The sequence below is a fragment of the Odocoileus virginianus genome, chromosome 33 (genome assembly GCF_023699985.2).
Source record: "Odocoileus virginianus isolate 20LAN1187 ecotype Illinois chromosome 33, Ovbor_1.2, whole genome shotgun sequence".
Taxonomy (NCBI): domain Eukaryota; kingdom Metazoa; phylum Chordata; class Mammalia; order Artiodactyla; family Cervidae; genus Odocoileus; species Odocoileus virginianus.
In genome coordinates, this window is record NC_069706.1 from 424067 (window position 1) to 439302 (window position 15236).

Below are 15236 nucleotides of genomic sequence, written 5' to 3' on the forward strand. Positions count from 1 at the left end.
TGCCATGCGGGCCGCGTGTCTCTCAGGTGTCAGCTTGTCTCGCCCCTGGGCCCTTCTTCCCTTTTTAATCTCCGTTTTCTGTCCAGCACGTCTTCCTGTAGCTTCTTGAGAAGAGGGGTGCCCAGAAAATAGACGGTTGTGCCCTCGTCGGGTGCCTCGCCCCTGTGATCTGGCTTGGTGCAGACTTCCACATCAGAAGTGGCTTCCCTTTCGCAGCTTGAAAGGCACTACTCTTGAGGCGCTAGCCCCAGCACCGCTGCGGAGGGTCCAGCCCAGCACTCTCTGGATCTCTTGGTGACCACGTCTCCCTTCTGGGAGCTCCTAGGAGCGCTCCCCTTCCCTGACGCTCAGGCCTCTTCAGGGAGCCTTTGCGCCCTTTTCCTGGTTAATTTTGCTGGCGGAGTGGAAGGCCTGGCTCTAGTCTAGAGGCTCCTGCCTGACTGCCGGCCTCTCTGGGGCGCTGGTCTGCAGTGTCCTCCACGCCCTGCCCCCCACCCCCACCCCCAGCGCCTGCTGGCGGCCTCTGCCCAGCGCAACTGCGTTCCCCTCTCTGAGCGCTGCCTCCTACTGGAGGCCTCCGGCTGACAGCCAGCAGGGCCCCTGGCCCATGTGTGCTGGGGACAGTGCGCCTCTGTCAGCCGGCCTGGCGCATGGCCTTCAGGCAGCTCACAGGTTGGGTGCAGCCCATTGGGGGCCCCGGTCCCCAGTCGTGTGCCTGCTCGGGGCTGCCCCCCTCCCTACTGTGCTCCTCTCTGTGGCCCCTCGGGTGCTGGCCGCCGGGCCTCTCCTCCAGCGTGTGGTCCCTGAACATCCTGTCTTTGGTGCCACCTGCTTTCCCACCGTCCGTCCCTGAGGCCGTGAATTGCTTGTTTTCCTTTTCCTATGACCCTGAGGGCTGAGGGCCCAGAGGGGTGGAGGCCACCCCGCAGACCCACACCCCTCACTTGTCCTCTCCATCCCCTGGGTCTCAGTGGTCCTCCTGGCTCCTGACCAGGCTCTGACCAGAGTTGTGGCCTTACTGCCATGCCCGTCCCACCTTTCACCCAAACACCTGCAGCTGGCGGGACGTGCTGCCCGAGTCCCGTCCTCCCAGCCCAGAGTCAGGCCCAGGGGGCCTGGGCCCTGGGCCGCGGCCCTGAGGCTGGCCTGTGGCTGCTGCTCTTGAGAATCTGACCCTCCCTCATGGGTGCCCTTGTGGGAGAAAGCCTGGCCTGCGGGTGTGTGTAGTGTGCCGTGCATATGCACACGCACACACGTGTGCAATTTTAGTCTGCTGCCACCATAACTGTCCCTGGCCTCCTGAGGAAGCTCAGCGTGCCTGCTGTCACTTCTCTCTACCTGGCTGTGGTCCCCGCGTGCAGGCGGCTCTGCGACTGGGCACCAGCGACCCTGCAGGGCGACAGCAGCTCTGGGGTCTGGTTGTGACTAGGTCTCGACTTGACCTGCCTCCTTTTGGTGGATCGGGCACGGGTTCCCTTCTCCTGCTGGACCTCCTCAGTGAGGACGGGCTTAAATAAAGAAGCTCCCATCTCCACGCGAGGACCCTTGACCTTACTGAGATGGCTCCATCTGAGCCATCTGAGATGGCTCCATCTGAGATGGCTCAGCCACACACCCCCAAGCCGGAGTCAGCCCCTGGTCTGAGGTCAGGGTCGGGTGTTGGTCCCAGGCATGGCCCCTTCTTGGGACGGTCTCTGGGCCAGGAGCTCATGTTCGGGTCCCGCTGTGGACGCGGATATGGAGCGGCTCAGTGGGAGCTGATGCTGTCCTCACGGCCCTGCGGGGTCAGTGAAGTCCACAGCCCGGCGCCAATACGTCCCCCAGGGCACCGTCGGGCTTGAGGCCCCTGGGCACAAAGATGCCCTTCTTTGTTCCCCTGAGAATGTTTCTGGAAAGATAAAAAGAATGTAGAAGCTCGGTCAGTACGGAAAAGGAGATAGAGCTTCCTTCATACGTTTGGTAGAGCGCTCGTTTTAACAGCGTTTTACTGAACCGGCTCTCCGTGCTCTGTCCTTAGCTGCGTGACCGCCTGCGGGAGCCCGTGCCCTAGCACAGTGGGGGTGCCCGGCCTCCTCGGGGTCACACCACGCTGAGTCTCTTGTGCGTCACAGCCGCGGGCCTGTTCCGCCGCTGGAGCCCCGCACCTGGGCCCTGTGGCTGCCCCCGGTGGCGCACCTGCAAATCAGAGACAGAGAGGGAGCCAGAGTCCTGGTGCCCCAAGACCCTGACCCTGAGCACAGTCCACCGGCTCAGGGGACGTGAGATTATTTCATACTGCCGAGAGGGGTGACGTCCTGTTTTATTGCCCAAGTACAAAGTACCCGGCCCAGGAGCTGGCAGAGGAGGAGGCCAGGCCTGTGAGGCCCTCGCTTGCCCGGCCCTTGGTTGCAGCGTCCTGCCGGAAGGCCCTCCGGTGAAGCCCTGCCTGTTGCCCCAGAGCTCTGCCTCTGCACGGTCCCAGGCTTGCTCACGCGCACAGGCCTGGCCCCGTGGTCGCTCCCCTTCTCTACTCTCCTCGCCCTGCTGAAGGACCTCTGGACGGGCCTGTCATCTCTCCTCCACAGGCATCTGCAGCAGTCAGGGGCCCTGACCATGGACGCCCTTCAGGACCCTCCCCCAGGCCCCGTGGAGGGCGTGGACGAGGACATCGCCGACAAGGTGGGCCCTGGACCGGTGGCAGGGCCGGCGGGTGTGGTGGGCGAGGTGTGCAGAGTGCGGTGGGAGGTGGGGCTGGCACCGTGGGGGCTGAGCAGACCCCAGCAGCCCTGCTGGTCTCTGGCGGGCGCCGTCAGGGTCGGCAGCCTCGGGTGAACAGGAAACGGACACCTGTTTATGGAGAGGTGCTGGGTGGGCCACAGCGATCCCGGAGCCAGGGCCCCAAGCCAGGCCGTGGGTGGAATCCGCTGCTCCAGAGAGGTTCCTCAGGGAGGGGCCGCCTCCCTGTGGCCGAGGTCATGAGGCTCAGGGCTCCGGGACGTTCAGGGGCCGGGTAACGGCACAGCCCTGCCTCCTCTCCACCTCCCAGTCCACCCTCCTCCCCCCACCTCCCCGTCTGCCCTCTTCCCCGTCCACCCCCCCACCTCCCCATCCGCCCTCCTCCCCGTCCACCTGCCTCCCTGTCCAACTGCCTCCCTGTCCGCCCTCTTCCCCGTCCACCCTCCTCCCCTTCTGCCAGCCTCCCCATCCACCCTCCCCCTCCCCTCCTCCCTGTCCACTTCTCTTGGACCTGCTCTCTGCAGCGTCTCAGCTCTGCCGAGCCCTCCCCACTCTCCAGTTTGGTGGCCTGGTCATCACACCTCTCACCACCTGCTGAGTGTGCCGGGCTCCCTGAGGCGGGTGGGGCCGACCCTGGCCCTTCTGTGCACTCACTGCCCCTGCAGAGCAGCGCCTGGCCGCGCTGGAGGCCCGAGGGTGCAGTGTGCACCCTGCCCTCACTGGTGCTCCCGGCTCTCCAGCCTGGGGTGTGGCCTCCAGGACCATCTGCTTGGGGCACACACTCTCCCAGCCCCTTGTTCTCAAGCCACCATCTCACTCGCCAGGTTGTCTTCCTGGAGAAGCGGGTGTCAGAACTGGAAAAGGACACAGCTGCCAACGGGGAGCAGCACAGCCGGCTGCGGCAGGAGAACCTCCAGCTGGTGCACAGGTGAGGGCAGGGACACAGGTGAGCACAGGGCGCACAGGTGAGGGCAGGGCACACAGGTGAGGGCAGGGCGCACAGGTGAGGGCAGGCACACAGGTGAGGGCATGGACACAGGTGAGCACAGGGCACACAGGTGAGGGCAGGGACACAGGTGAGCGCAGGGCACACAGGTGAGAGCAGGGACACAGGTGAGGGCACGGACACAGGTGAGCACAGGGCACACAGGTGAGGGCAGGGCGCATAGGTGAGGGCAGGGTGCATAGGTGAGGGCAGGGACACAGGTGAGCGCAGGGGTGAGGGCAGGGACACAGGTGAGGGCACGGACACAGGTGAGGGCAGGCAGGCACACAGGTGAGGGCATGGACACAGGTGAGCACAGGGCACACAGGTGAGGGCAGGGACACAGGTGAGCGCAGGGCACACAGGTGAGAGCAGGGACACAGGTGAGGGCACGGACACAGGTGAGCACAGGGCACACAGGTGAGGGCAGCGCGCATAGGTGAGGGCAGGGTGCATAGGTGAGGGCAGGGACACAGGTGAGCGCAGGGCACACAGGTGAGGGCAGGGACACAGGTGAGGGCACGGACACAGGTGAGGGCAGGCACACAGGTGAGGGCAGGGCGCATAGGTGAGGGCAGGCACACAGGTGAGGGCAGGCACACAGGTGAGGGCAGGCGCACAGGTGAGGGCAGGCCGCACAGGTGAGGGCAGGCCACACAGGTGAGGGCAGGCGCACAGGTGAGGGCAGGCCGCACAGGTGAGGGCAGGGCGCACAGGTGAGGGCAGGCGCACAGGTGAGGGCATGGACACAGGTGAGCACAGGGCACACAGGTGAGGGCAGGGACACAGGTGAGTGCAGGGCACACAGGTGAGAGCAGGGACACAGGTGAGGGCATGGACACAGGTGAGGGCAGGGCGCATAGGTGAGGGCAGGGCGCATAGGTGAGGGCAGGGACACAGGTGAGCGCAGGGCACACAGGTGAGGGCAGGGACACAGGTGAGGGCATGCACACAGGTGAGGGCAGGCACACAGGTGAGGGCAGGGCGCATAGGTGAGGGCAGGCGCACAGGTGAAGGCAGGCGCACAGGTGAAGGCAGGCGCACAGGTGAGGGCAGGGCGCACAGGTGAAGGCAGGGACACAGGTGAGCACAGGGCACACAGGTGAAGGCAGGGACACAGGTGAGTGCAGGGCACACAGGTGAGAGCAGGGACACAGGTGAGGGCACGGACACAGGTGAGGGCACGGACACAGGTGAGGGCAGGGCGCATAGGTGAGGGCAGGGACACAGGTGAGCGCAGGGCACACAGGTGAGGGCAGGGACACAGGTGAGGGCAGGCGCACAGGTGAGGGCAGGGCGCACAGGTGAGGGCAGGCACACAGGTGAGGGCAGGCGCACAGGTGAGGGCAGGGCGCACAGGTGAGGGCAGGCGCACAGGTGAGGGCAGGGCGCACAGGTGAGGGCAGGCACACAGGTGAGGGCAGGGCGCACAGGTGAGGGCAGGCACACAGGTGAGGGCAGGGCGCATAGGTGAGGGCAGGGACACGGGTGAGGGCAGGCCGCACGGGTGAGGGCAGGGACACAGGTGAGGGCAGGGACACAGGTCAGCACAGGGCGCACAAGTGAGCAGAGAGCACACAGGTGAGGGCACGGACACAGGTGAGCACAGGGTGCAGATCTCTTGCAGCCTACAAGGGACACAGGTGAGGGCAGGCACACGGGTGAGGGCAGGGTGCATGGGTGAGCGCAGGGCACACAGGTGAGGGCAGGGACACAGGTGAGGGCAGGGCGCACAACAAGTGAGCAGAGAGCACACAGGTGAGGGCATGGACACAGGTGAGCACAGGGTGCAGATCTCTTGCAGCCTACAAGGTGTGATCCACCCTCTGGTTGTTCTCCCCTTAGGTTCTGTAGGCACTGCCCCACATCCAGCTGCTCCGGCCATCTCTCTGGGTGCTGGTGGGGTGAGCGAGGCTCTCCCCGAGGAAAGGGCAAGGGAGGGCCCCTCAAGAGCAGCCAGGGCCACACTGTGTCCTTGGAGCATCTAGCTGAGCTTCCCATCTGGGGGTGTCTGGCATGTGCCCCCATTCCAAGAACCTGTCCTGATGCAGGATTGCATCATGTCTGAGTCCCCCTGGACTAGGAGACCAAGACTCGGGGGCTCAGAGACAGTGCTAGGCCCTGGGTGGGGGCGGCCAGACAGCTCTCTCAGATGACGGGTGGGCCTTCTGGCCTGATGGGCGTTTGTCAGTCACCCACACGCTGGTGAAAAGCCCAACCTGCCCTGCCCTGCCCGCCAGCCCCAGGCCGTCCATGCCTGGCTGCTGGGCCTCTCCTGGTTTTGCCTGAGTCCCCTCGGCCCGCGTGCCTGGGGCTGCTTTGCGGTTCCCAGCCTGCAACCCCCATGGCCTTTTTTCCTGCATGTGACAAGTTCCACCTGCGTCCCCCACATCTGGTTTCTTATCCTCCAGATTCCACGTCTTCACCCACTTGGTTTCTAAACAGAGGCCCTGCTCAAGGCACAGGAGCCCAGCTCCCTAAGGCCTCACGTGTCTGAAAAAGGCTTTGTGCCCCGGCGCCCCCCACCACTGACAAGTGGCTGAGTCTGGGATTCCGCTGGGAGCCACCCCGGGCAGCCTGCTCCTTTGCGGTCTGTCCGTCTCTTAGCAGGGCCTGGCACCGCTAGGCTCACGGCTCTATGGGTCCTGCTCCCTCCTCAGGTGCTGGGAGGGTGCTGCTGAGCCAGGGGCAGGAGGTCCTAGCCCTTAAATCTGGAAGGCGGCTCCCTCAGCTTCAGGAAGATCGTTCCTAGGACTGTTCCTCTGTGTAGTTTCTCCCGTTTTCTCTCTAGTTCAGTAGTCAGTCTGCACTTCTGTTAGTCAGGTATTAGACCTTCTGGACTGTTCTCTTTTCCTTTACTTTCCTATTCTCTGACTTTCTCCTTTTTCCTTGCTATGTGATGATTCTTAGTTTTTTTCTTTCAGTTCCTCTTGAATTCAGAATTTTCTTGTGTTGGAGTTTTAATTGCTAAGAGCTACCTCTGTTGTACGTCGCTCCTGTGACAGCTGCTGTCTCGTGGATGTGGCATCTCTGGCCTCTGAGGCTGACAGTTGCAGCGTCTCCCGCAAGATGTGTGTCTCCTTCGGGTCGTTCTTCCTGTTTGCTCTGGACGTTTTGTGTTAGAGCTTTCCTGTGGTGTGTGGTGGTCTTCGACCTACTGTGTACTCTGAGGTGCAGGCACCAAAAAGCAGATGAGAAGCCCCGTGTGCAGGGCAGCTGGGGGCGCGCCAGCCCTGCCGTCTGGGAGGCCTCCTGCAAGTAGGCATGGTGGTCTGGGAAGATACCAGGGCCGGGGTCTCCATGCGGACATTCCATCTGTCCCCAAGTTCTTGCAACACCTGCCTTTACATCTGACCTTGTGGGGGGCAGTGTGTAAACCACGTCCCCAATCTGGAGTAGCAGGTCGAGGCGCCCGGGGCCAGGCACCTCTTGGGCTTGTCCCGAGACGGTCTCCCACTCACACCCAGCAAGCTGACAGCCACTGTGGGTGCAGGCCGGGGTGGGGGTGAGGTCCCTCGAGAACAATGGGGACTGTCCCTGCTGTCAGGACTGTGCCGGGGTCTGAAGCCCAGGTACCCTCAGTGAGGGGTGGAGGCTCCTTTGGGGGACACGTCTCCTGCTTCAGAACCGCCCTTGACGAGAGCTGTGGCCGTGGGGCATCCTCAGTGCCTGCCCGTCCCTCCTCCAGGCAGGGCCACTCTCCAGGTCCGGGCACAGCGTCTCAGGACAGTCTCTCCCCCTCTGCCGGCAGAGCCAACGCCCTGGAGGAGCAGCTCAAGGAGCAGGAGCTGAGAGCCTGCGAGATGGTCCTGGAGGAGACCCGCAAGCAGAAGGAGCTCCTGTGCAAGATGGAGCGGGAGAAGAGCATCGAGATCGAGAATCTGCAGGCCAGGTGGGGGAGCGGGGGAGGGGAAGATGGGGATGGGGCGGAGGGGGGCAGAAGGGGGCGATGGAGGATGGGGAGGGGGAGGTGGGGGCAGATGGGGCAGGGGAGGGGGACTGGGGGAGGAGGGGGGAGATGGAGCGGGGTAGGGGGATGGGGGGGCAGAAGGGGGTGGGCAGGTCGGGGAGGGGAGATGGGGACCAGCGGGACCGGCGGACAAGGACAAGGACGAGAGATAGCTGCGCTGTCAGCACACAGCCCTCCACCCCAGGGCACGACGCCTAGGAACAAAGTTAACCATAGGAACAGTGGGAAAAACCTTTGTAAAGAAAACTGGAAGACTGTACTGAAGGCCACGATTATTGGGATCAAAGACAGACACCACCTGGATGTCACCTTCTCTAATCTTTCTCGTGAGGACATTACACCAACCAAATCAAAGTCACCATCTTTCTTTAAGGCAACTTGCGAACATTACCCTGGGCTCCCCTGAAGGCACGCGCCTTAAACAGTCAGGAAAGGGGAGCAGGTCCACGCACATGCCCACAAAGGCGCAGGCGGGGACCAGGAACTTGGTCTGTGGTGTCCACGCACGGTGACACATTCATCTCAAAATTGGCAGAGAACCTAAATACCCACAGGGTGCCGGTCAGCTGTGGGGTCCCTGACAAGGGTTCCCGCCGTCCTCCTGCAGTCACTGTCTTTGTGACTGAATGGCCCCACCCTCGGCCTTCAGCAGGCAGCAGTGATTCATGACTCCAGGCCCTTAAGCATGTGTTTCTGTCCGGCTCTTATAGCTGGAAAATACATTTGGACACATTTTCACAGTGGCGGGCAGCAGGAGGGGCTGCACGCAGAGCTGTGCTGGGGTCTCCCTGGACAGAGACCTCCTGGGGGCAGACCTGCGGCGCCAGCACCCAGGACAACCTTCTTGCTGGACCTCAGCACAGTGGGGTCAGCGGACTTCGGGAGAGCCTCTCCATGGGGCCCTGTGCACTGGCCTGTGGGTGCCATGGGTGGGCCATCCTGCTGGTTGAACAGGTGGCAGCTGGGCCGAAGCTGGATGGGGCCTCGAGAGGTCCTCGGAGCGAGACGGCATTTGGGTCACCGCCTGCCCTGTGCACCTCCGTCAGCAGCCCTGGGAGTTCAGGGGCCTGAGGGAACCAGGGCTCCTGGGAGAAGGGCGGGCATGTGACTGGGCCAGAGGAAAACCAGCAGAAGTGGGGAGGCAGTGGAGCACAGTCAGGCGGCACATCACGGGCTCCGGGTGGGCAGAGCTGGGACACAGCGGGAGCCTCTGCCAGAGCCTGGGCCAATGAGGAACCCGAGCAACACGTGGAGAAGCCCCCTTGGGGGTCCCTGGAGCCTGAACGGGGCCTATGACTAGAAGACAGAGGACAGACGGGAAAAGCAGAACCTGACCAAGGAGACACCTGGCAGACAGACCACCCAGTGGTCCAGGTCAACGTCACGCGGGGTGCGAAGGGCACCCCCCTTTGTGGGGCTCTCCCCAGACTCACAGCCTGTCCAGTCACCAGAGGACCCCAGACGAGCCCAGCCTGAGGGGCACCCACCAAACACAGGGCCAGCCCTGCTCAGAATGTCAAGGTCACGAAGAGCAGGCAAGCCCAGAGATGCTGCAGCCCCGAGGGGACAGAGGAACCGTGATGGTGTCGTGGTGTGGGGACCCGACGGGAAGGGGCGTTGGGGGGAGGCTGGGTCGAGGCCGTGGCTTGGTCACCCATGTTTACAGTGTGAGTGTGACAGATGCCACGAGAACGAGCAGACATCTCGAGAAGCCGCCAGGGGCTCAGGGTCCAGGGACCCGCTCTGTGGCGACAGCTTTTCTCTAAATGTGAGGCTTCCCCACACCTGAGGTGTGGACGCCGTCCTGGCTTGTGAGGAGCTCTGGCCCCTGTGTGGGCATGTGTGGTGGTAGCGGACAGCTCCGCGGGTCCCAGCCTAGTCCTTGTGCCCCAGGCTGCAGCAGCTGGACGAGGAGAACAGCGAGCTGAGGTCCTGCACGCCCTGCCTGAAGGCCAACATCGAGCGCCTGGAGGAGGTGAGCTGCCCCCCCCGGCTCCCCGCGCTCCTCCCGGGGTACCTGTGGGCCACCAGGACCTGAGACAGGGTCTCCAAGGCGAGGGAGCTGCCCGGTTGGCAGTGACATGGGGCCCCTGGACTGAGGGAGCCAGGACAGGCGGGGCCTGGCCCTCCCTTTGCCAAAAGGTGCATGGCCCTGCCTGGCTTCTTGGGGTCCTTGGGCCTGGAAAGTTACACTTAGATGAACCCCTGATTTGATCCAGGATGCTGTCCTTGAGGGGCTGACTGCAGCTGGCTTGCTGTGCACCCTGAGGACACCTGGGAGCACTTGGGTTCAGCCCCTGCTCCTTTGTGGGTCCCACCTCCCCCCGCAGAAACAGTACCTGGGGCTGGGGGGGCTGTGAGGGACTGTGGCATGTGGGCGTGTCCATGGCTGCCTTCTTTCTTACAGGAGAAGCAGAAGCTGCTGGATGAGATTGAGGAGCTGTCCGTGCGGCTCAGCAATGAGCAGGAGAACAGGCGGAAGTTGGGGGACCGGCTGAGCCACGAGAGGCACCAGTTCCAGAGGGACAAGGAGGCCACCCAGGAGGTGAGCAGGGGCTGCCCCCATGGGTGCTGGGACCGCCCAGAGGCCCTGCGGCCTGGTTGAGCCCGCTCCCCCGCAGCTGATCGAGGACCTGCGCAAGCAGCTGGAGCACCTGCAGCTCTTCAAGCTGGAGGCCGAGCAGCGGAGGGGCCGCAGCAGCAGCGTGGGCCTGCAAGAATACCACAGCCGCACGCGGGAGAGCGAGCTGGAGCAGGAGGTCCGCAGGCTCAAGCAGGTGCGCTGGGGCTGCACCCGGCGGGAGGGCCTGCCCTGTGCGCCCGGGAGTGACGCCCTGTGTCCCCCAGGACAACCGCAGCCTGAAGGAGCAGAATGACGAGCTCAACGGGCAGATCATCAACTTGAGCATCCAGGGCGCCAGGAGCCTCTTCTCCACAGCTTTCTCCGAGTCCTTGGCCGCGGAGATCAGCTCAGTCTCCCGAGATGAGGTAATGGCCCCGCCCCTCAGGTGCCCCACGCAGCCCACCCCCCACGTGGCCTGCAGGCATCCGCAGTCCAGGCCCCAGGCACCAACCCCGCGCCCCCCCCTCCCCCCCAGCTCATGGACGCCATTCAGAAGCAGGAAGAGATCAATTTCCGGTTGCAAGACTACATCGACAGGATCATCGTGGCCATCATGGAGACCAACCCATCCATCCTGGAGGTCAAGTAGCCGCGGGAAGGCTCCGCCCAGCACGCCTGGTCTCCCTCGCCCAGCAGGGAGGACACAGCTGAGCCGGGGTGGGGCCGGACGAGGGGCTCCAGGACAGCTTCCGGCTGGGCAAGCCCCTCTGACCTCCCGCGCTTCCCGCCCGGTTGGGGAGGAAGGGAAACGGGTCACCCGGAGTGCTGCTCCCCGTGGCCACCAGGTGCCCTGCCCGGTGCCGTCCAGGCCTGCGCTGCCCCTGGACAGCACACAGGCCCCAAAACCCTGGCGCCAGACGTGGGGGGAGGATAGGCAGGCGAGGACAGTGCCGTCAAGGTCCAGCCAGGCGCTGCTGTGCCCCCAGCTTTCCTGGGTTGTTTGGGCCGGCACCCAACTGGAAGGGGCCCCTTGATCCAGCGTGAAGCCTGGGGGTCTGCGGGTCACAGGGCCATGCCCCCAGCCACACCCTGGCTGCACTAATCCTATGATGTGAGAGCCACCAGGTGGGGGGTCCCCATGCAGATGTCCAGTGCTCCCAGGAGTCCACATGTCTGGGGCCAGTTTCCTCTGGGAGTGAGAGGTCTTCAGGAGCTGTGGTCCCTCTGCCAGGTGCACTTTGCAGGAGGCCAGGCAGGGCTGGCTCCCATGTCCAGAGGTCAGGGCCTTCCTGGCGGCTTGGGGGCTCCTTCAAGGAGCAGCAGCGTCACCCCCCGGGGCTGCAGGCCTGCCCCAGGGCCTGAGTACGGCCAGGACCCCCCTGGAGCGGGTGGGGTGGGGGCCCTGCTGGTGCGAGCATGTACGTGAGGGAGTGTGTGTGCGTGCGAGTGTGTGAGCATGTGTGTGGCCCTGTGTCCTTCCACCCTCTGCGTGGCCCACCTTCTACACTAAGGTTTAAGATATTGCCTCGTATTGTACATTCTGGGGAAAGCCTTGGGTGTAAATCAGTGTAAACTTGGAGGAGAGATTTTTCTATTATGTAGAGTAGGTATTTTTTATAGATTGAAGGTTGATCAATTTTTTAATACTTCCAAGAGAGAAAACTATCTGTGTATACACATGAAATATATATATATGTACAATAATAAACACTGGAACTCTGCTCCCCGCCCTGCCATGCCCCGCCACACAGCCTGGGCCTGTTTTTGTGAACTTGAGCTGCCCCGAGCCCTTCTCGTAGACGCCGGGCACTGACCTGCACACTCACCCTGTTTTCACCCCAAAAAAGAGCTCCCGGCCATGTGACAGCAGCCTGGATGACACGGGATGTGAACGCCCAGGGGCCCCAACACCAGTGAGAGGCAGTGCTGAGGGGCTGGCCAGAGGCTCCCTGCAGCATCCCCTGGGCTGGGCAGCAGGAGGCCTGGTCCAGCCAGCCCCTCCCAGAGGCGGTGTGCGGGATTGCCCCGCCAGGCTGGGCCCCCAGGGGAGCCCAACTGGGGCACCTCCTGGGCCAGGGCGATACGGTGGGGCCTCAGGGCTGTGTTCATGGTAGGACAAGGCCCTTGAGTGTGGCCTGGCTGCTGACATGGTGCCAGGGGCCAGCTGGGTAGAACCCATGGATCAGGTAATCATGGATCAAGAGGGCTCCAGGAGGGGCAGGCCAGAGCACTGGAAGGAAGACACTGGAGAGGCACAGGCCCCGTGAGACTGTGGGGGAAGGCTTGACAGGGGGTCCAGGGCAGGAGGGCTCGGGTGGTTCTGAGGGTGAGTGGCCAAGTCTGACTTCAAGGGGGGTGTCATCTAGCAGTCCCCAACACTCGATTCCCTAGCTAGGTGCCTGTGACACCCAGCACTGAGGTACCTGTGTACCAGACGCAGGTGGAGACAGGCCCTGCCTGACAACCCAGTGGGGCAGAGAGGGGCTTGAGTCAGGGCTACTAACCACGTGGCTCCAGCTGACCGCAGATGGACCTGCCTGCAGGAAGCAGGGCCCCCTGGCCTCATCCTCAGCTGGGGGTGGGTGGGGCACTAGAGGGTTGCCAGGGGCCTGGGCACTGTGGGGGGCAATTGGAGGGTGTGAATGTGTCACGGGAGTTCTGCCTGGAGCCTGCACCCTGGCCAGGATTCCAGGGGGCCTGGAGAAAGGATCAGGCCCCCCTCCATGCTCCTGGTGCTAAGGGGTGGCTCCCCAGAGTCGACTCAGGGCCTCATCAAGTTCAGTAGTGGAGCTGGGACTTGTACCTGTCCCCCCATCCCCGGTCCACGGTCACATGCCCAGGGCAGCCAGGGAGGGCAGCACTGTGCCAGGCCTTGGGCTGCAGGCTTCACCCCTAGGCTCTGGGTGGAGCTGTGCAAGGAGGGGGGGCTCAGCACTTGGGGTGCCCCGCGGCTGCAGCTGGTTCAGGGGGGTCAGTGGGTGCCTGGAAGGGCCTTGTCCCCAGCCTGGAGGCACTGAGGGAGTCTCTGCTGGCCCAGGACAGTCAGGTTACGTCCTGTCTGAAGCCTGTAGGGCCCATCTCTGCCTAGGAGGAGAAGCGGAGTGTGTGTGTGTGGTGTGTGTGTGCCCTCTCACTCTGTCAGGTAAACCAGAGCCAGGCAGGGGTTTCTCCCTGAATCCCACTGTCTCTTCCCCTCCTAAACGTAGGGGCCTGTCTGCAGCCCTGCTGGTCCCTGCAGCCAACACTGAGGCCCCTGCCCTGGCCTGCAGGGGTCCCAGCCCCCTCTGCACAGGGTGGGCTGGGAGAGCATGTGACTTAGCAGGGCCTGGCTTCCTAGCGAGCTCTTTACAGGACCCGCCCAGGCGGGGTGTGCCCAGAGTGTGGAGAGGCTGCAGGGGACACAGGAGGCCAGAGGGCGTCTCACCCAGGAGGACCCTCCACCCTCAGCCCCAAAGCGGATCCTGTCTCAAGTCAGCACTTCCCTCATGCTACTAGAGCTGTGGAGGCCAAGATCTCGGCCTGTTCGTGAACGAAGTGTGCAGAGCAAGGCTCTGCCCCTCCTGAACAGCTGCCCTGACTCCAGGCTCATCGTGTCCCACACGCACTGCCTGGCCATGGCTGAGGCCAGCTCAGGCCTGTCCACGCTGAAGGGTGGCCACTCTGCACTCCCAGCCCAGGGGCCCCAGTGCCTGTTGCTCCGTCTGCTGGAGGTTCAGAGACCGTGGGACGGAGGCCCCGTGAGGGCATCTCACAAAACAAGTGGTCCTCATGTAAAACCCCGCCAGAGCACAGGTGTGTCCAGTCCTCAGCCGGCTGGCCTCAACTGCCCGGTGCCTGTCACACCAGAAAGGGTCCCTGTGCCCACGTCCCCGCAGACCCTCTACTCCTCACGAGCATCTGGGTGTCCTCACTGCTGTGTCCCAAAGCCGAGAAGAGCACGGGGCAGACCTGCCCCCAGGGTCTCCCCTCCCCTCCAGGCGGCTATCTCCTTAAAGTCACCCTCTGCTTTGCGATTCCTTAAAACTTGAACCTGCGCACCTTGGTACATCTGAGATGCTCACAGGCTGATGGCCCTCTTTAGTGCGGCTCACCATGACCTGTCCCTTCCTCCCCACTACTGCAGGCCATGCCCCTCACCGAGCAGGGCTGGGATGTGCCTGCTCTCTCCCCACCCGGCCCCCAACCAGGACTAGAGTGAGCTGGCAGGAACCTGCCTCAACTTCAGCTGTTTTTCTTGTTAGGAGGCTACAGGGCTGTGGACATCAGCTCTGACCCAGTCACCCCAGGAAATGCACAGGGAGGGAAAGGGAGTTGTGGTCACTGAGCCACCACTAGGAGTCAGCCCTTGACTCTGTCCTCAAGTGATTCTGCAGCTTCCAGGCCTTGGTCAGAGGCCTGTCACTGCCACCTTCGTGCAGGTGAGGAAGCTGGGGGCGGGCTGAGTCGCCGCGGGCACTCAGGAAGGGGCTGTCTTGGAGGCTGTGTCTGAAGCCCGAGCACCCGGGGTGGGGACGTAGTTGTCCTGGCTGCAGCATCTGGAGAGATGGAGGTTTTCCAGGAGCCCTGAGCGCTGTCCCCGAAGGTCCCACTGACCGGACGCTGGAGCAAACATCACCCAGCTCCCCGTGCAGAAATCCTCTCCGTGTGGAGGCACTACTGGACCACGCCCACTCTCCTTAAATCTGTCCTACCTAGGGGCCTCCCTCCCGTCTTCCCGCGTGGGCCGTGCCTTCTCCGGCTCCACACGCCCCCCGGAAACCAGGGTCCGGGAGTTCCGCCCTCAGCGTCCCCTCTCCTCACTGCGGCCTCCCCGTGCTTCGCGGGCGCCAGGTAAACCGCTGACACCAAAGCTCTTTCAGGCGGTACTGCTGCCTCCAGAAGCCCTAGGCGACGGAAGGCAGGGGGCCATGGGCAGGGTCTACCCCCCAGTTCCGCGGCTGCTGGGTTGTCAGAGTGACCTCCTGCTGTCCGACAGGCAGGGACAGAACGCGCCTGAGGGGCCG

The 15236-nt window shown here is 63.6% G+C and overlaps 1 protein-coding gene across 2 annotated transcripts in view; it reads left to right on the forward strand.

The window, feature by feature from the left end:
* The window catches only part of RAB11FIP3 (RAB11 family interacting protein 3), a 58591-nt gene extending 46612 nt beyond the window's left edge, over positions 1-11979 (forward strand). For both annotated transcript variants that reach the window (XM_070461048.1, XM_070461049.1), the window contains 8 exons: positions 2565-2658; positions 3540-3643; positions 7452-7592; positions 9564-9645; positions 10078-10215; positions 10292-10447; positions 10518-10658; positions 10769-11979. In XM_070461048.1, the coding sequence (XP_070317149.1) occupies positions 2565-2658; positions 3540-3643; positions 7452-7592; positions 9564-9645; positions 10078-10215; positions 10292-10447; positions 10518-10658; positions 10769-10882 (970 nt within the window). In that variant the 3' untranslated portion in view covers positions 10883-11979. The remainder of the gene's footprint in view (positions 1-2564; positions 2659-3539; positions 3644-7451; positions 7593-9563; positions 9646-10077; positions 10216-10291; positions 10448-10517; positions 10659-10768) is intronic.
* Positions 11980-15236: the final 3257 nt, after the last annotated feature.